This window comes from Trematomus bernacchii, unplaced genomic scaffold, assembly GCF_902827165.1.
Source record: "Trematomus bernacchii unplaced genomic scaffold, fTreBer1.1, whole genome shotgun sequence".
In the NCBI taxonomy this organism is placed as follows: Eukaryota; Metazoa; Chordata; class Actinopteri; order Perciformes; family Nototheniidae; genus Trematomus; species Trematomus bernacchii.
The window spans coordinates 6,605,479-6,628,081 of record NW_022987851.1 but is presented as its reverse complement, the minus strand read 5'-3'; the positions used below and the strand labels follow the sequence as shown (position 1 = coordinate 6,628,081).

The following is a 22,603-nucleotide window of genomic DNA, read 5'->3' as shown; positions in this document are numbered from 1 at the left end:
GGCTGGCCTGTAAAAATACAAGTCACGGCTAAGTTTCAACACAGCGGCAACGTTGTCATATCCCAATCAATGCTGTGTGTAAAGTTATAGCGTTATATGTCTGGCTCGGTTTACTATAACACCGGTCGTCTCACCATCTAAATGCATTATAAACGCCTTCAGGTGCTTGAACATAAATTCAACGCCATCTGTAGCTAAGCTAGCAAACCTAACTGTGGTATCTATCTTTTGGTTTAAATAGTACAGTGCACTTTACTGTTAACATTCCTTGTTAGGTAAAACACACACTTACCTGATTAGGCAAACGAGGTAGACAAATGTCCCAAGAATCCCCAACTCCACATCCAAATTCGGCCACACCGTTGAATGATGTGTCTGACAAATTCACTCAGCGACGGGACCCTGCAGAAACCCCGTAGACGAAAGCAATGCGCATGCGCGCAGCCGGTGTGACTCTGCATAGCAAGCAGTTGACATTCAAATGTAAATATTAACTATTCTGATTGGAGGGGAGAAAATAAATATTTTAAAGAAGGAGAACTCTGATTGGTCGCTCATTTCATATATGTATGGTACAGAGCTTCGTGACCGCGGATTGGAGGGAAATTACAAAAATATTTTAAAGGAGAGCTGTGGTTGGTCGCTCATTTTTTAAAATTCGATATACAGTATAGTTTGGTTAAACCAGAGACTGTCCTCTCTTTCATCTTATATTGTCTGGGGTGAGTGATCATTCCTCTTGTTAATTCATTGTGAAGCTGGTTAAAGCAGAATGTCTAAAATAAGGAGCTTATTTTTGTCATTTATGAACAAAGGAAAGCTGGTTAAATGATTCCATAGCTTAAATAAAGTAATTTTTTGAGTCATTCAACTATGAACAATTAAATATATTTCAAGGTATACTATATTCAACGTTGGAAGAAGTAATCAGATCCTCTACTTTAGTACAAGTACTCATTAGCACAATTGTTAGCTAAATGTACTCCAAATATCAAAAGTAAAAGTACTCTTTATGCAGAATTCATATTTTCACAGAATGATATTATGGTAATTGTATTATCCTGTTTTTATAAATGCAAGAGCATTTAAGCATTTACAACGTGGACCAAATGTTTAATCACCATGTGTGCAAGCATTGTGTTTGCAAGGTTTAATTTTAATTTTAATTTCACAGAGTGACGACTATTGAGCAGTTCATTACTGGTGAGTGTTGGTCAAAGACAGTGTTTGTAGTAACATATACCATGACAATATGTGGAACTTTCCAGTCTTTTCTTTGCAGGGTTTAATGCTGTGTTTTCCCCACAGATTGACAGCTTTGAGCAGTTCTCTACCGGTGAGTTGTGGTCCAAGACACTGTCAGTAGCATAAAGTATAATGAAAACAGTTAGGCCCTTTATTAGTGTAAATCTAAGTGATTAGCAGCTTCTAATACAATTGATAATTTTTTTGTTTATAACTATTGTATGCTAAGCTATGCGATTGTATTGTACATTGTGTTAAGTAATTATATTTCCATGTCTGTGATGCTGATTAGTTTCTTCTCTGTTCTAGTTAAACAACCTACCGGCTTGACCAGCTACCCATCTACCTACTCATCTACCTTCTTCACTAGCTACCCATCTACCTTCTTCACCACCTTCTCATCTAGCTTCTTCACCAGCTACCCATTTAACTTCACCGGCTACTCATCTACCTTCAACACCCAGCTTTATCTCGTGAGCAGTTACAGTAAGTACATTTTTGTTGAACAGGATGCATCAACTATTAATGGACTTGTATGCTTTTGTTGCAGTTGAAATAAGTAATTGTGTAATTATTTGTACTATTTAAGGGGTCTGCTAATGTCTTTATTAATTCTAACAATGCCTACATACTTTCAGATGCCACGTGGTAAATCGTCCCGCCGTTCCCAGGCTGCAAAGCTACGCGTGGCTGGGACACGTGTGGGGCATCAGCAGTCTGGCAATGCCAGTTTCGCACGTAAGTAGTCGAGGATTTTGTCATTCAATTTTGTATATGTTTAGGGTGTCCATTTTGGTTGTATCATTGTAAAATGTGTTTGCATGTGCATTTTTTACAGGCAGGCTCGGGCACATATACACCCCTCTGTGGGCAAGCGAGCTAGTTATGATGAGGAGAATTGACTGAAATACACTTCATTTCTTTGCATTCATTTTTAGATAACTATCATGAAGCAGTGTTTGAAACATGGATTTGTTTGAAATATATACATTTTAAAATTCAATCACCGGTAGGACCCTTTATGCATTTGAGCCCTTTCCCTTCTAAAATCCTCTGCACGTGCCCGTTTACAGGTGTTATTGTAGGAAGGTGTGTTATTATTGCTTACATAATTTAAGAATTGTGAAGGTTCATTAAGTTTAATGTCGGTGTCATTTTCTCTGTTTTTAAATAGCCGCTGGCGGTACGGGTAACCGCCATAGAGTGCAGAAATGGCCAATTTCGTCCCTGACCGGACGACAACACAAATTGGTCATACCAGCCGAGTCTCCAGACAAGGAAGTATGAATTGTTTTCAGATTTTGTTAACAAAGTCTGGGTAATCATTAGTGATTTTCATTTGAAATAATGTCTTCTGTTGTTACAGTTTGTCCTCCTTGTTGGAGCTTCACATCTCCGTTCCATCGTCGATGGAATTGTGCAGATGCCAGAGGGAAGGTTTTCCTTTGGTGCCATGTCCACACCGGGGGCATGCGCAACCCAGCTGCGAACCGAGGCAGCCAATGCTGTGCTGCCTAGGACACCAGATGCAGTCTGTGTGATGGCTCCGAGCAACAACCTGACATCCAGTAGGACCATCACTGAAGCAGGAGAGGACTTTGCGAAGCTCCTCGCGACTGCCTGCAGTCGCTGGCCTAACGTAAGCTTATTTTTTATTGTATTTATTATAGTTCTTATAAAATTACATTTTGTATTCTTATTGATGTGGTTGTATGTTTATGAATTTCTGAAAAATTGACATTTTTATCAACAAATTGTGAAAAATAGCGTACCTTTGTAACTTTGATTAGGTTTTTGCCATGGACTTCCCCCCGCGCCTTACCGTTGACCCTGACTACCAAGACATGATGCGTCAGGAATTTCGTCGTGTTGCGGCACGTATGGGTATGTTTAACAAATATTTAGGTTCAAGTACTACCGTAAATAATTTTTATCATTTTCCTATTTTTCATTATTCTTTGTTTTAAAAGAGCAAAATATAATATCTGTGTGGATATGTTAGTAATTGATCTTGTTGTTTTTTTTAGACGTGAAGTACACACCGCTTGCAGAGTACTTCCCTTTCAAAGAATTTGACCTGTGGAGCAGAGATGGCGTGAGTGACATGGCAAATGGAAACGTTTTCTCTGTATACTTGTTTGTAGCTGAAATTCCAAGTTCCGTTCTTGAAAAAACATATTGAAGGTTATGTGCTATTTGTAAATGTATTTGTATTTGCTGGTTTTTGCAGGTGCACTTGAGTGACAGTGCGGGAATGCCAATCCTGGTCGGTTCTATCTGGAACGCAACATACATGCAACTTGTTCCAGCCGAGCCGAAGCCATCTCCTGTTGTCCACAGAAGATCAACGCCTGCGAGGAGAGTCACTCCAAGGGTGATTGTCAAAGGAGAGGTTGCCAAATCACCGCAACTGGATCCTTCCAAGTGGACCGTGGAGGATTAATCATTTTGTTTTCCTTACGTTAGAAAGCAAAGTTGGAGCTGAAGCAGAGGGCTCCTGCCTCCACGAAAACCCTGGCAAAGCGACAGGTTGTTCTTGTTTTCTTCTTTTTTAAAGGCAATATAGGACTTGTTTAAAACTAAGAAGTTACACGAATATCGGTGGTGTTATTTATTCTCAAGTTTACTAAATTGTTTTGTTTTTTTAGGGGGAGGCAGCTCCCATGGTTGTGGAGGTGATTTTACGGCCACCTACCAGTAGAGGGACAGTTGCTGTGGAGCAGCAGGTCTGTGCTCTTTGTGTGAACGATGTGCTTTCAGAGTGACATTTGAATGAATCATGCTAATTTATTGACATAGTTACTTTTGCTCATTGTTAAAATAAAATAGTTTCAGTTGTTAGCCTGCATGCAGTCAACGTTGTTTCAAGTGTACACAATCAATGACAAGAAACCTCTCTTTTGAGTTCCATTCAATATGTGTGTGGGTAAGTAGAAAAACAAAAGTTAATATATAACAATAATCATTTTGTATTAGTAATTGTATATCTTTCTATTATTTAGTTAAACGTTTGTGAAACAATTTAAGACACATAGTGTTTTTAGCAGTTTTTTTATATATTAATTTTCTTCTAGGAGGAGCCATTGCCGGGGTTGGAGCCATTGCCGGGGTTGGAGCCATTGCCAGGGTTGGAGCCATTGCCAGGGTTGGAGCCATTGCCAGGGTTGGAGCCATTGCCAGGAGTGGAGCCATTGCCCCGCGTAGAGCCATCACTGAGCGTGGAGCCATCATCCAGCAAGGAGCCATCACCCATCGTGATAGTGGATGTTGATGATGACAACAGATGGAGAACAGGTAAGGGCTATGCTTGCATGTGTTCAGAAAAAGTGCAGCTGGCTGTTGTCGCAGGGACTGATGTGAGGTATGCATCCGTTTCTGACAATACAATATCTGTTGCATGTTCTATAGCGGCTGCGATCAAACATTTGATTGCGCCTGTGTGTTCGTGGAGCAGTACAGATATCAATGCCATACGTGTTGCAGGGTCAAAGCTTAACTCGTTTGTATTAGGGGAAGCCCATAAAATGAATGTAAAGCCAAAGAACTTGTGCAGGTTGGTTGAGCAGACCAGTGTGTTTGGACGTAAGTGGAACGTCAATATGGGTCTGCCAGTGTACGGCGAATTGAATTTGTCTGAAGGGGAACAGGTATTGTCGGAGAAGCTGCTTGAACACTTATCCAGGGATGGCATGTGTCTGTTTAGCCTAAATTCCGCAGCCAGTGTCATTATTAAACACAATGACTGTATTGTGGTCGTTGATTGTGGCACACGTGGTGCGTCTGGGTTAGCATCCAGTTTTGGCACATCTGTAGCCGTGTTCAACACATGCCTTAATGACCTGATGTTTTACATCAGGAATCTCAATAATTCATTGAATGCACAGAAGTTTAGCATTACAAGCCTTTCTGTGAAAGCAGCTGAAGTTAATTCGGAGACGGCTAGAGTCATTGATGGGGATATGGGGTGTGTCAGGGGAACATTCAGTCAGGGTGATCAACGCTTTAAATATGCAGGACTTCAGTGCATGGCTGTAAGTTTGGTAGGCATAGCCAAATACAAAATTGACAGCGTGTTTACATGGCAGACCGACAACCTGGATAAAGTTGTTGTACTTGGTGACAATCTGTACACCTCCCTGCGTGACCAACAAGGTATCAGTGGAGGATACAGACTACTTTTGGTTCCAGATCTGCCCAAGGAGACCATTATCGACGGACAAAGATTTCTGTTTCAATACAGTGACTTTGTGTCTGGAGATGTGGATGTGGTTGAGGGGGATCTCATTGATGAGGGTGTGCACACCACTTTAAAATACGGACTGGAAAGCATGTGTAGTAACTATCACACATGCTTTCTGACAATGAATGGCGCTACATGTGCCATCATTGGTCAAGGTGGACACTACGCAGTGGTCGACTCCCATGCACACAGTGCGTCTGGGATGAGCGATGGCGAGGGGCGTAGTGTTGTTCTGTATTTCAGAGGCCTTGAACACGTGTTTGAATACATATGGACATTTGCAGCGTTCCTCAAGAAGTCTCAAAAACAGTTTGAGATCGCTGGTGTCCGAGTCACTCACATAGGCCCAATTGAAAGCAGTAATCTGTCTTTGGGTCCAAGAGTGACTCCCAAAACGACAGAGACTGATTTGGGTTGTAGTTCAGCTATTCAGTTCACACTTGGCTCCACCAACATTCAGATGGGTGCAAAGCATAACATTCCAAAGGGATCTTCTGAGTCTCAAAAACAGTTTGAGATCGCTGGTGTTCGAGTCACTCAAATAGGCCCAATTGAAAGCAGTAATCTGTCTTTGGGTCCAAGAGTGACTCCCAAAACGACAGAGACTGATTTGGGTTGTAGTTCAACTATTCAGTCCACACTTGGCTGCACCAACATTCAGATGGGTGCAAAGCGTAAGATTCGTAAGGGATCTTCTGCTTGCAAAAAATGTAAAAAGAGTGATGTTACCGCAGTTAATTCAGACGTTGCTTTTGTCAAAGAAGTAAGAAGTGGACGACTGCAGTTTAATCCTCTTAGTCATCAACTTGCACAAGCTCTTTGTGAGCAGTTACATGTGCAGTCAGAGAAAGTAGATTTTGTGTCTACACAAATTGGTTTGATAGGGGCTCCATGTCTCAATGAAAAAATAGAGGGTGACGGAAACTGTTTCTTTAGAGCAGTGAGTCAAGCTGTGTGTGGTACACAAAGGCATCACACAATAATTAGGCGTGCAGTGGTTCATCAAATGCAGAGCAATGCTGTGCCTTATGAGCGTATTTTGACCTCCTCCATGTCAGAATACCTCAGCACATCCAAAATGCGTGAGGTTGGCAGTTGGGCAACAGAATTAGAAATTCAAGCAGCAGCAGATGCGTTTGGAGTTAATATATTCACATATTGTGATCCACGCTGGCTAAAATATAGTTGCGAGAACGGGCAGTTGTCTAATCAGGGGGTTTATTTGGAAAACCGCAATGGTAATCATTATGAGACTGTTGTGTGTGTAAAACAACCTAATTTGCAGAGTTGTTATGGGTATTGCAAATTTGACACTTCTTGTCCAAGACTGTACAATGTCAGACGGACAACTAGAGGCAAAAGGAGGGTTACGGAACAAACGCATGGTACATCGTCTGCTGGGGACACAGATTGTGTGGAAAAGAGTGATGTAAGTAAAATCACTCTTGAATTTAATCCTTTGTGCAATGAAGTGGCAAAAACACTTTGCACAAAGTGTAATATAGACTTTGAAAAGCAGGATGTACAGGGACCTACAGTAACTGGGTCCCTAGGTGTGGTCTGTAAGACCGAAAAAATAAAAGAGGACGCTAATAGTTTCTTCGGAGCGGTAGCTCATGTTCTCAGTGGTTCTCAGAAGAGCCATGGAAAGATTAGAATGACTGTTGTAAAGCATATGATGAATCACGCAGAACAAACTAAAGTAGTTGGGGGATCTGCTTCAATTTCAGACTACATTGAGAAGTCTCGGATGAAGTATGTAGGACATTGTGCCACAGATGTAGAAATCCAAGGGACAGCAAATGCTCTTGGAGTGGACATTTTTATCTGCAGTGGGGAAAAATGGCTCAAATACACTTGTAATTGTGCAATGCTTTCAAAAGAAAAAATATACTTGAAACATTGTGATAAAAATCATTTTGAGCCAGTGGTTTGTATCAAACCTTACGATGAACAAAGGTGCTTTGAATTGTGTAAAGTGGGGGGGTTTGTCAGAGACACGGTCTATGCGTAGCAGTGTCGATATCTGTACTGGGAAGGGTGGGGTTAAAGACAATGCAGAGAGTGTTGCCAGCTGTAGTCGTAGGCACTGTCGTTCAACATACCAGTGTCGATATCTGTACTGGGAAGGGTGGGGTTAAAGACAATGCAGAGAGTGTTCAAATCAAATCAAATCAGGTTTTATTTATAAAGCACATTTAAAAGTGATTTTTGGTCGAGCCAAAGTGCTGTACATGTAATAAAAACACATTACTACAAAACACAATAAACGACAATAAATTACAACAGATATAACTTAAAAAACAAAATAAGAATAAAACACACGGAATAGTCAGGAGTCGTGCTCCGCTCTAACTAGAAAGCCAGAGAGAAGAAGTGTGTTTTTAGTTTTGATTTAAAAACCCCTAGGGTCTGGGCCGACCTCACATGGAGGGGCAGAGTGTTCCAGAGCCTAGGGCCAGCTGCTGCGAAGGTTCGGTGCCCTCGGGTTTTTAGCCTGGTCTTGGGCACTATCAGCAGCAGCTGGTCAGCAGACCTTAAAGCTCTGGCTGGGGTGTAGCGCTGGAGCAGTTCAGTTATATAGGCCGGAGCCAGCCCATTTAGGGCTTTAAAAACAAATAAAAGGATTTTAAAATCAATTCTGAACCGAACTGGAAGCCAGTGTAGTGAGGCCAGAATAGGGGTGATGTGGTCGCGCTTTTTGTGACCAGTCAGCAAACGTGCAGCAGCGTTTTGGACTAGCTGTAAGCGGTTGATTGAGGCCTGGTCCATACCCACATACAGAGCGTTACAATAGTCCAGTCTCGAGGTTACAAAGGCGTTAATAACCCTTTCTAAGTCTTTAAAAGATAAATACGACTTGGTTTTGGCCAATAGTCTTATTTTAAAAAAGCAGGATTTTACTACGGTGCTGACCTGCTTGTCAAATTTAAAAGTGCTGGTGAATGTCACTCCAAGGTTCATGACCGAGGGGAGGATGTTTTTTTTGATAGAGCCCAGAATATCAACCGGAGAGGCTGGAGGTTGCGGTCCAAAAAAGATGACCTCGGTCTTGCTCTCGTTGAGGTTGAGGAAGTTTTTGCTCAGCCAGGATTTTATCTCTGCTAAGCAGTCCATCAGCTGCTGTAGTGAGTGTGTGACATTTGCTTTGAGAGGCAGATATATCTGTACATCGTCGGCGTAGCAGTGGAAGGGAATGTTATGTTTTGTGAGTATTGAACCTAGGGGCAGTATGTACAGTAGAAAAAGGATGGGGCCCAGAATCGAGCCTTGGGGAACCCCACAGGTAAGAGGGGCTTTGGCAGAGGAGAAGGCACCTAGCTGTACCGAGAAGCTACGGTCTGTCAGGTAGGACCTGAACCATGCAAGGGCAGAGCCTGTGATGCCAGCGGACTGTTCAAGCCGTGACAGCAGGATGCTATGGTCCACAGTGTCAAAGGCAGCTGTCAGGTCTAACAGCACCAAGACAGCTGGGCTACCTGAGTCGGCGGCTAGGAGCAGATCATTAAAAACTCTTAAAAGGGCTGTTTCAGTGCTGTGCATGGGTTTGAAGCCAGACTGGAACTTTTCATGGATTCCATGCGTGGTTAAAAAAGACTGCAGCTGGGCGTAGACTACTCGCTCCAGGGCTTTTGATAAAAAAGGTAGCTGGGAGATGGGCCTAAAATTTGCGAGAATGGAGGGGTCGAGATTTTTCTTTTTAAGGAGTGGCTTAACCACGGCATGTTTGAAGGCAGCTGCGACACATCCTGAGGTAAGAGAGGTGTTTAAAAGTAATAAAATACTTGCTCCAACTGATTCTAAAACATCTCTGAGAAGGCGAGAGGGAATGCTATCTGAGGTGCAGTTTGTCGGCCGCAGGTGCTTGACTACATCCGAGAGAGCAGAGAGGGATACAGGGTCAAAGTGGTCGAGGACAGCAGGGCACAGAAAAGGAGCAGGATCTGGGGTAGCACTAGTGTGGGCTAGCCTAAGAGCAGATACCTTTTCAATAAAAAATGTAAGAAACTTATCACAGAGAGTAGTCGATGGGACAATAGAAGAAACATCACAGGTATTAATGATAGAGTTGAGGACATTAAAAAGAACCTGAGGTTTATGGCTGTTTTTGGAGATTAACAGAGAAATGTGCTCTGTTTTGGCTGCTTTGACTGCCGTCTGGTAGTCAGAAAGGCAAGCACGAAGGATTTCTAGGGAGACATGGAGTTTATCCTTTTTCCATTTTCTCTCTGCACGCCTGCAAGCGTGAGATCACGAGTACAGTCATTGAGCCACGGCTCTGATAGAACTTTGGTGCGTCTAAGCGTAAAAGGAGCAACAGAATCCAGTATTAGTGTACATGTCGAATCAAACATGGAGATAAGCTCATCAGCATTAAAAGCACAGTTCACATCTAATTTACAGATCGGAGAAGCATTAAAAGCATCAGAGAACAGTGAGGCAGTCAAGGGTTAATCGAACGCAGACGACGCGCAGGGGCACGTGATTCGACTCCTGCGGAAGGGATGGAGGTTGTAAACAGAACCGGTAAATGGTCTGAGATACGCGTTGCTGCACATATTTCATCCACAGATACAGACAGTCCAAACGATAATACTAAGTCCAAAGTGTGTCCTTTTTCGTGTGTTGGGCCAGCCACGGACTGAACGAGACCAAAGGAATCAAGGAGATTTAAAAAGTCCCTAACCAGAGGTTTGGACTCGCAACACACATGGACATTGAAGTCTCCGGAGATCAAAACACGATCATATTTCACCATGATCCCGGACAGAAAGTCAGAAAAGTCATTTATGAAATCCTTATTACACTTTGGCGGACGATACACGACTGCGCAGAGTATAGGCGAGGCCGGGTTCAGTTCAAAAAGCTGCAACTCAAAGCTGGCATAGCTAGATACAGGGTGAAGCAATCGGCATTGGAGGTTAGCTCTAAACACTGATGCTATGCCCCCACCATGGCCGGTGGCACGGGGGGAGCTGAAGAATGTACAGTCAGGAGGAAGAAGTTCAGAGAACGGTGTATACTCGCCAGCGTGAGCCCAGGTCTCCGTCAGGAACATAAAATCCAGTTCACGAGAGGTGAAGAAGTCGTTTAGCAGGAACGTTTTGTTTGCTATCGATCTAGCATTTAGCAAAGCCATGCAAAGTTTTCGCTCCTGGCTTGCCGAAGGTGTAGTGCGTCTCAGCTGACGAAGATGTGCGTGTTGAACGCCGCGCGGGCCGGGAGCAGTCAGTCGGGCAGGAGGAGCTGCCAGCGGGCCCCTCAGAGTCCGGAGCTCCGGAAAAACGGGGCGAATCCACCGATCTCTCACTTGGCGTGCAGCGGGAGGGCCGTGACATCCGAGGCGTGGATAATTCACAGAAGAAGCCGTCAGGTATGCCTTCAGATGGACCAGTGCACCACCACGCTTTCCCCGTCGTCGAAAGCGCTTTCGGCGAGGCAGGATGCAGTGTGACCGGCGTAGGTAAGTGGGGATATCCGACAGTAGAGGTGGGGGGGACGATTTATGGTTGCCAGATGTCGGTTTGGGCAGCAATATCAACTCCAGTGAGGGTCTGAGGTGGAGGAGAGCTTGGCGATCATAAACGAGCAGGGCAGAGACATTCTGACAAACATAAAACAAAAACAGGACAGCTAAAGGCCCAATCCCAAACCACGCCCTACACCCTACCCCTACACACTACCCCTCCGTTTGCGCGTTCGCGCGGAGGGTCCGCCACATTAAGTGCTGTTCCAAACCAACGAGTGTGGAGAGGTGTGGAGGGGGAGTGAGCTATCAAGCCCTCAAACAGCGAGTCTGCATCGGTGATGACTTGAGACTGGTCTTTACCTGACCGGAGTCACGCTGTGTGTGTCCGTCAGGAAACACGCTGTTTACAAGTAGTTCCAGCAAACATCCACTGATAAATTGCGATGTTAACAACCTCATGATAACCTCATATTTTTTTTACTTAGGATCATACCTGTGTTTAGTCTAGAAAAAGGTAAATGTGTGCATTTTATTATAAAGTTGTGTATATTTACAGACTGTTGCAAAAACTAAGAAGCTTATAAACATCAGGTTTAAAACTAAAAGAGCTTTACAAAAAAGTAACACAATGAAAGATGTTTGGAGTTTTATTTGAGTTCTTAATTTACATTTTTTGTCTAAGAGATGCTGATTTGAAACCGTTGTTACATACAGTTACGGCATTTCCTGTTTCTGCCGGAGAGAGGGGAGTTTGTCCCAAAGCTTGCCGCTGTATTTACTCCCTCCATCTGACAGGAGGGAGCCTTGTTGAGCTGCGAGTGTGGCTACAGACGGAGTTCACTCCGCCACGGAGGGGTAGGGTCGAGGGAGTGGTTTGGGATTGGGCCAAAGTTAGAGAGCTTAGCGAGCGGCGAGCCGACACAGGCGCCATCTTGAATCACGTCACTTGAAAGTTAAAGACAATGCAGAGAGTGTTGCCAGCTGTAGTCGTAGGCACTGTCGTTCAACATATTTAAAAAAGAGATACAGCTCAACAAAGACACTGTATTATAAAAGAAACACAGTGTACCAGCAAACGATTAGGGATGCGTCCATGAAAAAGTATAGTGATGCAGATTATCAAGAGAGAGTAAAACAATATAGGGTAAAACAATATCATGAAGATGAGCCACATAGAGAAAGGGTTCTAGCATTAAGCAAACAGAAATATATACTAAACGTTTTACATAGAGAGAAAGTTATAGCATTTAACAAACGTAAATATAGGCAAAATAAATTGCATAGAAAGAAGGTAAAATCCATGACTTCAAAAAGGTATCATGGTAATCCAGATTATAAGAAGCGAGTAACAGCTAGCAACAAATTGAAGAGGCAACAAATGCTAAAAAATAGAGAGGTATTTGATATTGTGATGCAGCAGTTTTTGGCCAAAGTTAAGAATGGACCCGTTTTTGTTTGTAGCTGCTGCGAGAGGTTGTTATTTGAATCGCAGGCCTTGCACTGTAAAAAAGAGAAATATAAGAATCAAGAATTAGCTAATAAATGCATCAGAGACACATATTTACACACATGTACTGATGACTGTGAAGTACCCTGTGTTTGGATTGAAATTGGGAGAGGGCAGTCTTGGATCTGCAGTAACTGTGATAACAAACTTAAGAGAGGTGTGATGCCACCTGAATGTGTTCTAAATCATTTGGCAGTAGACCCCATTCCCCCAGAATTGGCTTGTTTGAACAGCATAGAGCAGCATTTAATTGCCAAAAATATACCATTTATGAAGATGGTGGCATTGCCCAAAGGTGGGCAAAATGGAGTTCACGGACCGGTGACGTGTGTTCCAGCCAATATAGTCCAAACTACGAATTTGCTCCCCCGCTCAAGGATGGAAGGTTCCATCTTGCGAATAAAGTTAAAGCGTAGATTGACCTACAAAGGTCATTATAAATATCAATTTGCAGACCCAATGCGCATAAAGCGTGCATTAAAATATTTAAAAAGAAACAATAAGCACTATAGGGATATTGAATTTAATAAAAGTTGGTATAACGAGTTTTGTAGGGAGGAGGAAGAGAATGAACAAACCCACACCAAAGAAACATCATCAGAGGCTGCTGAGGAACAGCCATGTTTGTTTCAGGACATGGATTTGATGGCTGTGGATACTGATCTGGAAATTGCAGATCAGTTTTCAGATAGAGAACTGAACATGGCCCCAGCAGAATACAATAGTCCTGCAAAAGAAAGTTCATTCATTACTGTAAGGGTTCCCGAGTTTGAGGAACTTGATGACGCTCGGCTTAATGAGTTTTGGAGGGAACGGGATGATGACTTTGTAGACAATTCGACCTTGATGGATTTGCCAACTAATGAAACGTCTGATGCTAATGCTGATGATGAGCTTTTACACGACAGGCAACAGCATTGCATGTTTCAGGACACATGTCTGATGCCTGTTGATATTGGACAGGAAGTGTTGGACAGGATAATAGTCCTGTGAGGCTGTTAGCAGACATTTCCAACGAAGCAAAATGCTTTCCTGTATTGTTCCCACTGGGCATTAACACCTACCGTGATTCGAGGCCCCGCAAGATAACATTAGCACGCTATTTGAATACGTGTGTTTTAAATGCTGATGTTAGGTTTGCACAAAATATAGAATACATTTTTTATGCTCAGTATTTGTCTGAGGTGCAACAGGTATTGTCCAGTGTGTCTATTGCATTGCGAAAAGGCAAAGCAGGCTTTCCATCCAAACCGATAGAAGATAATTTGTTGAATCAGGAAACCATAAGAAAACTGTTGCAATTTGATGATGGCTTTCGTTTTCTCTCACCTATTAGAGGTACTCCAGCATTTTGGCAGCGCGCACAGAGTGACCTCCTCGCTTGTGTGCGTCAACTTGGTGTGCCTACCTGGTTTTGTTCATTCTCTTCGGCTGATCTTAGGTGGGCAAATGTACTCAACGCTATTTTAAAACAGGAAGGTAGAACACAGACCGCTGAAGATTTAGATTGGGCAGACAGATGTGAACTCTTGCGTCGTAATCCTGTGACAGCGGCCAGGATGTTTGACTATAGATGGAATTGTTTTTTGAAAGAAGTACTTATGTCCCCTGCACACCCAATTGGCAAGATTGTAGATTATTTCTATCGCGTGGAATTTCAGCAGCGTGGCTCACCTCATGTGCATTGCTTGTTTTGGATTGAGAATGCACCCAAAATTGATAAGAATACAGATGAAGAGGTGATTCAATTCATCGACACATATGTGACATGTGAATTACCATCACAAGATGAGCCGTTAAAGGACATTGTGACATCTGTGCAACAGCATTCCAAAAGACACTCTAAAACTTGTAAGAAAAATAACACTGTTTGTCGATTTAATTTCCCCAGGCCAGCTACTGCTAGTACATTTATATGTCGCAGCAGTGAAGATCAATGCTTAGCAGAATGTAGCTGTAACTTGACACCATGTGAGTGTGTAAAATTAGAGTCTTTGGCCGAAAAAAAGGAGAAGAAGGAGTTTGCAGTTAAAATTCTGAACTCCGTCAAAAAGGCTCTTTCAGACGAAAATGTAATATTTGAAAGCCTGGAACAATTATTTGAAAGTCTGGGGATTAATCAAGCGATCTTCGAGGCTGCTTACAAATTGGTTGGTAGAAAGACACACGTTGTATTGAAAAGACAAATTGGCGAAGTCTGGATTAATCAATACAACAAACCACTCTTAAAATGCTGGAATGCCAATATGGACATTCAGTATGTGGTCAATGCGTATGCATGTGTTGTCTATATAATTTCCTACATCTCCAAGGCAGAAAAGGAAATGGGATTATTATTGGGTAATGCACATAAAGAAGCATCACAGCAGGGCAATCTAGATGCCAAGGATGCATTTAAAAAGTTAGGGAGTGTGTATTTACACAACCGAGATGTGTGTGCCCAAGAGGCAGTCTACAGATTGACACACATGTCCCTGAAGACATGCTCTCGCTTGGTCCAATTTGTGCCAACAGGGAAAAATACAACTAAAATAAGTAGGCCATTAAGTGTGTTAAAACAGATGGCAGATTCAAATAGTCTAACCACAGACAACATGTGGATGACTGGTTTTGTTGACCGTTACACAAATCGGCCAAATGACGCGGTTTTTAATAATATGTGTTTGGCAACATTCGCATCCGAATACAGGGTTATGTCACAGAGTGAAAGTCTCAAAAATGCCATCGAACTCCAAAATAATTTCGGGTTTATTATTAAAAGAACGCGAACAAAAGCAGCAGTTGTGCGTTATGCAACATTTTCAAAAACAAAGTCTCCAGAATTGTTTTTCTACAGCAATTTTCAATTGTTTCTGCCGTATCGCATCGACGAGCAGTTAAAGCCACACAATTGGGAAACGTGTGAAGACTTTTACATGAGCGGTCGAGTTAGATTTGCTGATGGATCCAGACAGCTGGTGAAATCAGTGGTCGACGCGAATAGAGCTTTGTTTGAACTTGATTCGGATGAATTACAAAAAATCCAAGAGTCTTTAGACGGTAATGTAGATTTTGAAGACGCTTGGTGTGACCTGTGCCCCGAACAGGAATTGGAAAATCTTCAATGCAAAGAAGAGCGGGAACAAATTGAAACCGTAGACGGGGAGCAAATAGACGCTATTCCTGATCTTGCCGTTAATAATCGGCAAATTGGCCATTTGGAAAAGACAAAGAATATTTTGAGCAGAAGCGAAGGGCTGAAATTAGTTCGGTCTCTAAACGAAACACAAATGTCTATTTTCTATCAAATACGACAATGGTGTTTAGACAAAATGTCGGGTAAAAATCCAGACCCGTTTCACGTATTTATAACAGGCGGTGCTGGGACAGGAAAGAGCCATTTGATCAAGGCTCTGCAGTATGAGACAGCCAGGTTGCTCTCAACACTCTGTGAAAACCCTGATTCTGTGTGTGTGTTGTTGACTGCCCCAACTGGAATTGCTGCATACAATTTAGACGCAGCAACTATCCATAACACATTTAGCATTGGCGTTAATTCAAAATTACCCTACACACCTTTAGGCGAGGAAAAAATAAATAGTCTGCGGGCCAAATATAGAGACGTGCAAATTTGAATTGTCGATGAAATATCCATGGTCGATCACAAACTCATGGCATATATTCATGGCAGATTACGTCAAATTAAACAATGTAATGATTATTCCCCATTTGGTAGAGTTAGTGTGGTAGTTGTTGGAGACTTTTTCCAGCTGCCACCAGTGAAAGGAAATGCCTTGTATGTAGAGAAAGTAGGATTTAACCTGTGGCACAACCTATTTAGCATTGTAGAGCTTAAAACAATAGTCAGGCAGAAAGATATTGTTTTTGCGGAACTGCTAAATAGGTTGAGAACACGCTCAAAAGAAACAGCATTGTCAGCTAGTGACATTGATTTGTTGAAGAGCTGTGAAACCGGGGAAGAAAGTTCAGCATTACACATTTTCCCCACAAACGCTCAGGTTAATGATCATAATCTTGTGCAACTGTTGAAAACATGCCCGGAACATGTAGAAATAGAAGCTCAGGATACTGGCCATAACAGAAAACTGGAAAACTTGAGTTAAAACATGGACATCACACCAACATCTATCAGACATGTTTAGCGGAACGTTTGGTTCTTGGGAAAAATGCTCGTGTAATGTTGACCAAAAATATAGATGTAACGGATGGGCTTGTGAACGGGGTATGCGGCACGGTGAGACACATAGTGATTTCACAAGGTGAAAGATTTCCACAAACTGTGTACGTCCATTTTGACGATGACAGAGTTGGGGCACAGCGCAGGAAAGACTCTGCAAATGCATCAAGTCAATTAGTGAACTGTACACCAATTTTTCCAGAAGAGGATAGAGTCACCGTTAAAGGTGGGTTGCGTCGCCAATTTCCCCTTAAACTGGCTTGGGCTTGTACAGTACATAAGGTGCAAGGGATAACTGTTGATAGAGCTGTGGTGTCACTTAAAAAATATTTGCTGCTGGACAGGCATATGTTGCATTAAGTCGTGTTACAAATTTATCAGGCTTAATCATTCAAGATTTTAAAGCTAATGCCATCTATTGTAAAACAAATGTTACGCAAGCAATTCAGTGCATGCCTCAGTTTCTACGTGAAGAAAGGATCCACCCCAAATTGCACACAGACAATTTTACTGTGTTTTTGACAAATGTGCAAAGTTTGACACGTCATGTCGAAGATTTGACCCTTTGTACACAGCATTTGCAGCCTAACTGTATTGCTGTTACAGAGACATGGCTGCCTGCTGTCTCATCATTTGACGACATTAACATCAGTGGTTATACATTTGCTAGTTGTTCTCGAAGTGCATCTTACACCAGCGAGAACCCAGCATTGGTTGCTCTGCAAGACCAACAACATGGTGGTGTTGGCATATATAGTGCAAACAGTATTGAATTTAGTATTCTTCAAGTGCCAGATGTAAATTTAGAATGTATAGTGTACAACTGTTTGTCTCACAACATATTAATTGCGGTAATTTATAGACCACCATCATATCCCATGTCTTTGTTTAAAGAACATTTAGGCAAATTACTAGATTTGTTAGATCTATTAGATGACACAATTGCTGTGATGGGTGATTTCAATGATGACATTTTAAAAACATCAACAATTTGCAAATTTGTAACAGACAAAGGGTATGTGCAGCAAGTCACACAACCCACTACCGAAAAGGGCACATTAATTGACCATGTATATGTGAAAACAACACAGTATGATGTAGAATCAACTGTGTTGCCCACCTATTTCAGTGATCATGAGGGGATTCTGTGTTCTTTTGCACAACTGCTGAGGTAGAGTAACTTCAGACGTCAAGCAAATGTAGGTAGAAATTCTGTGTTTTTTCTTCACCTTGTGTTTCATCGTGCCAAATGATGCGCTTCTACAGTCTGTGGAGATAGTTTATTAGATCAAAACATCCCCCCCTGGTTTAATTTGGTATGTTTTTAGGTATCATCCCCCCCTGGTTTAATTTGGTATTTGTTTAGGTATCATCCCTCAAGTTCATCATCTTCAAAGCCCCTTCCTCATTCAAAATTATCCTCATCTATCGGCCCCCTAAACCACATCCCTCCTTCCTCTCACTTAATTCCTCAAAACTAGCTTCATCCTCCCTACTTTTCGACCTTAACATGACTATTGAGTCACCCACCTGCGAGCTGTCATTCAAATTCTCTACTCTAATAGACAATTTACTGTCAACCAAAACTTCACCTTCCCGACCCATGCCAAAAGACACATCCTCGACTTTGTCTTCTATAAAAACCTCCCAGTACCTTGGCGTAATGTTTGGCCCCACCCTTTCCCTCGATCCTATCATCTGCCAAGTAATCAAAACCAAATGTTACCAGCTCTGCAAAGATCTGACCCTCTCCCTGAAATTACAACAGTCTCATAGTTAGGAATTATTTATTAATTTATATAGTTATTCTGTCGGTCTTCAGTTCTTAAAATCTTCTCACTTAACTCCCCAAACTAGCTTCATCCTCCCTACTTTTCGACTTTAACATGACTATTGAGTCACCCAGCTGTCATTCAAATTGTTCTTTATTATGTCGGACCTGGTAGTTCATTTTTAGCGGCTTTATCTCTCTCACTCACTCACACACACACACACACACACACACACACACAAACATACTACACAATAAAACGAATCCAAATCATTATAAAATAGGAATAAAAAGGCAATTAAGTTAAAAGTTATATTAAAAAGGTAGGTCTTCAGTTGTTAATAGGTATGGGGGAGGGCGAAGTTCATTTTTATTGTGTTCAATATGTTCATAATTATTGTGTTCAATATGTTGTTAATAGAAAAATAAGGTTTCTTTTTCCTGCATTACAACAGCATTTTTAATAACAAAATTATTGGCAAACATTAGGGCATATTTAGCAGATATTCCATACTGCACTAATAACATTTATCCACACATAGGGAAACACATTTTGTAAAATTATGCATCAATATTAAATGATGTCACTCATATGCTGTTGCTAATGCAGGTTTTGCTTTGCCTTCAATGTAGCCTAGAAAAGCAAAAGGCACTGGTAATTGGTACTCCCAGTTTACTGGGATGGGGTTCGATTCCCTGCGGTGTCCTGCTGGTTTCTTTGGCATGTACATTAAAGATCATATTATTTACTACTATAATAATGATAATTATCAAAGTATTACTAATTAGTATCTCATAGAACTGACACAAGCTTCCAAAAACTCTCAAAACTGTCAAGAAATATCAATAAAATAAGTATAAAATAGGAATAACATTCAATTCAGTTATAAGCTATATTACAAAGTTGGGTCTTGGGTCTGCTCTTAAAAGTATGAAACTTTGTGCTGGTATAGTTGGGAGGGCACATTGGGGAGGGTGAAGTTCATTTTTATTTTTATTGTGTTCAATATGTTGTTAATACAAAAAGAAGGTTTGTATTTCCTGCATTACAACAGCATTTCTAATTAAAAAATGTTTTATTGGCAAACATGAGGGCGTATTTAGCAGCTAATCCATACTGCACTAATGAAATAGTTATGGACTTATAGGGAAATAAATGTTGGGAAGTTGTAGAGGTCGTATTTACCATAATGTGAAGTATGTGGCCATTGGGATTGTTTTCCTTTGAGATATGAGAAAACCGTGTTTCATGGCGAGCATTGTGTTGCCATGGCAACTGCATTTGAGGAAATCTCAAAACTGACACATATATGTCTCGAGGGCTGTACCGTTAGCACACATGTGAAGTTTGAACACTTTTTGACAATTTACACAGGAGTTATAGCAATATCGTGGTTAACGGTGAGGGATGCGTTGCCATGGCAACAGCTTTTGAGTGTTGAGCTGTTGATGGCCGGACCATTAACTGTCATCTGAAGTGTGGTGCCGTTTGGACGTTTTTCCAGTGAGTTAGGACAACACCGTGTTTCATGGCGAGGGATCTGCATTGCTATGGAAACGGCATATGATGACATCCCAGAATTGGCGTAGAGCTGTTGAGGGCCGGACCATTAACTGTCATCTGAAGTCTGGTGCAGTTTGGAACCTTTTCCAATGACTTAAGACAACATTGTGTTTTATGGCGAAGGATGCGTTGCCATGGAAACGGCATATGATGACATCCCAGAATTGGCGTAGAGCTGTTGAGGGCCGGACCATTAACTGTCATCTGAAGTCTGGTGCAGTTTGGAACCTTTTCCAATGACTTAAGACAACATTGTGTTTTATGGCGAAGGATGCGTTGCCATGGAAACGGCATATGATGACATCCCATAATTGGCGTAGAGCTGTTGAGGGCCGGACCATTAACTGTCATCTGAAGTCTGGTGCAGTTTGGACCATTTTCCATTGACTTAAGACAACATTGTGTTTTACGGCGAGGGATGCGTTGCCATGGAAACGGCATACGGTGAGATCTCAGATTTCACGTAGAGCTGTTGAGGCATGGACCGGTGATATAAAAGTGAAGATTGGTGGACGATGGGACCGTGTCCATTGGAGTTACAGCGACACCGTGTTTTATGGCGAGGGATTCGTTGCCATGGTAACGCCATATTAAGTAACATAACATTTGACGTAGAGCTGTTCAGGGCCGCAGTGTTAACCATCATGTGAAGTTTGGTGGCGTTGTGAGCATGTCAGTTGGAGTTATGACATCATCGTGTTCCATGGCGTTTGATGGGCCTAGCATCGAGCGAACGCGAACTTTGGCGCCAAATCACGGCTGCGCCGTGCGAAAGAAAAAAACTTCCGTGATAACTTTGAATTGCCCATGTCTCGAGATGCTACCCGACGAATTTCGAGTCGTACGGATAAAGTCCCTGGGAGAAGATAGATTTTGCGCGGAGGACGAGAAACGCGATAAATCGCGTTTTTTCGACGCCAAATTCAAAATGGCCGACTTCCTGTACGTTATTTTTTACCCCTCCAAGAGGCTTTTTTGTTCGTCTCCGCACCCTAGATATGCGTAGCGAGTTTCGTTCGTTTACGTGAAAGTTAAAGTGGGGGGAGTTTACGTTAAAAACGGAAGTGGGCGTGGCCTACGCAATTTTTTACGCAAAGTTCCGGAACCAATTACATATCGCAAGTTGCACCACTTCTGACGCGCGTGCAAAATTTGGTGAGTTTTCACATGTGTTGCGGGGGTCAAAGGTTTATCGGTCGCTGTGCGACCGATTTCAATAGGGTCCTCGCCGACCTAGGTCTCAGACTCTAATAATCGGACCAATATCAATAATGTGCTAGTTACGCCCACGTCACTGTAGGCCGTGGGCTACCTACTGTCATGATTTAGGCCACTTTTAATGGGCTTTTACCCGTCTTTTTCCCTGTTTTTAGTGGGTTTTGCTTGGTTATCGCTCGCTATGCGAGCGACTAAATTGATCGTAACGATATTAATTATGCGAGTTGCACTCACGTGGGCAAAGCCCACGTGACTGGGCTCGCACGGACTATCTGCCGTCACTATTTCCGAACCTTTTCTGTGCTTTTGTCGGTCGTTTTCCCTATTTTTGGGTGTTTTTCGCAGGTTTATCGGTCGCTGCGCGACCGATTTCAATAGGGTCTTCGCCGACCTATGGTCTCAGACCCTAATAATAAGTGTCGTCAATTCGCTTTTAATCTGCCATGTACGGTAATGTCTCTCAGCCACCGTAGTGTCGTGTCAGGTGGGCGTGTCGTGTAGGGGGCGTGTCGTGTAGTGTCGTGTACTGGACGCGGCCGCAGCTAGACCATATTGGCTTTTTACGCAAAAGGAGTTGCATCAAGCTGTCTAGAGCAGTGATTCTCAAATGGGGGTACGTGGACCCCTAGGGGTACGTTGGGGTACTGCAGGGGGTACGTGAGATAAAAATAAATAAAAAGGTTAATTAAAAAAATACCATGCATGATTACAAAAATAATCTTAGTACAATAAATTAAATAGAAAACACAATTTTATATAAAATATTCCGAGAACCACTAAGGGGGTCCTCATATAAACATGTTACATTTGTGTATTGTATTTATAGTTTTTCATAATATATCATTTTGTTCATTGGTTTGTTAAACATATATTACTTCAATTGAAAAACTCCTTGGAAAAAATACAAATATCCTTAGTTTGTTGTAATTCATGCATGAAGGAGTTAATAAATCAAACATCACTATATTGTAATTATTTATATAGGCTTTTTCTGTCAAAAATGTCCGGGGTCGGTCAGGGGGTACTTGGCTGAGAAAATGTTTCAAAGGGGGTACATTACTGAAAAAAGTTTGAGAAGCACTGGTCTAGAGAACGGCACAACACAACAGGAGAAATACCCCATAACATTAAAACATGACAAGTAGGTGTATAATTAGACCATTACATCGATTTAGGCTACTTCCTGACTTTAATGTAATTTACAATCTGTTGGCAATGCTGAACAGTTTTAAATGTTAGTTATCTTTCTTTAAATTAAAAACCTCGGACTTGGTTGACACTGACTGTTGTCCTGTTGGAAGAAAAAAAAGTAACTAAATATTTTATTTCATAGATGAATGATACATTTAGGCAGCTAATAAATAAATGCTCTCTATGAAGACAGTTTAACGCGGAAGAGATGACATGCTCG

The 22,603-nt window shown here is 42.0% G+C and overlaps 1 protein-coding gene across 1 annotated transcript; it reads left to right on the top strand.

The window, feature by feature from the left end:
• The first annotated feature begins 2,192 nt into the window (after window positions 1-2,192).
• LOC117468997 lies at window positions 2,193-3,688 on the top strand. The gene is made up of 6 exons (XM_034113390.1): window positions 2,193-2,202; window positions 2,420-2,526; window positions 2,612-2,884; window positions 3,036-3,129; window positions 3,273-3,340; window positions 3,476-3,688. The coding sequence occupies exons 1-6, from the start codon at window positions 2,193-2,195 to the stop codon at window positions 3,686-3,688; spliced, it is 765 nt and encodes a 254-aa protein (XP_033969281.1).
• The last annotated feature ends 18,915 nt before the right edge of the window (window positions 3,689-22,603 follow it).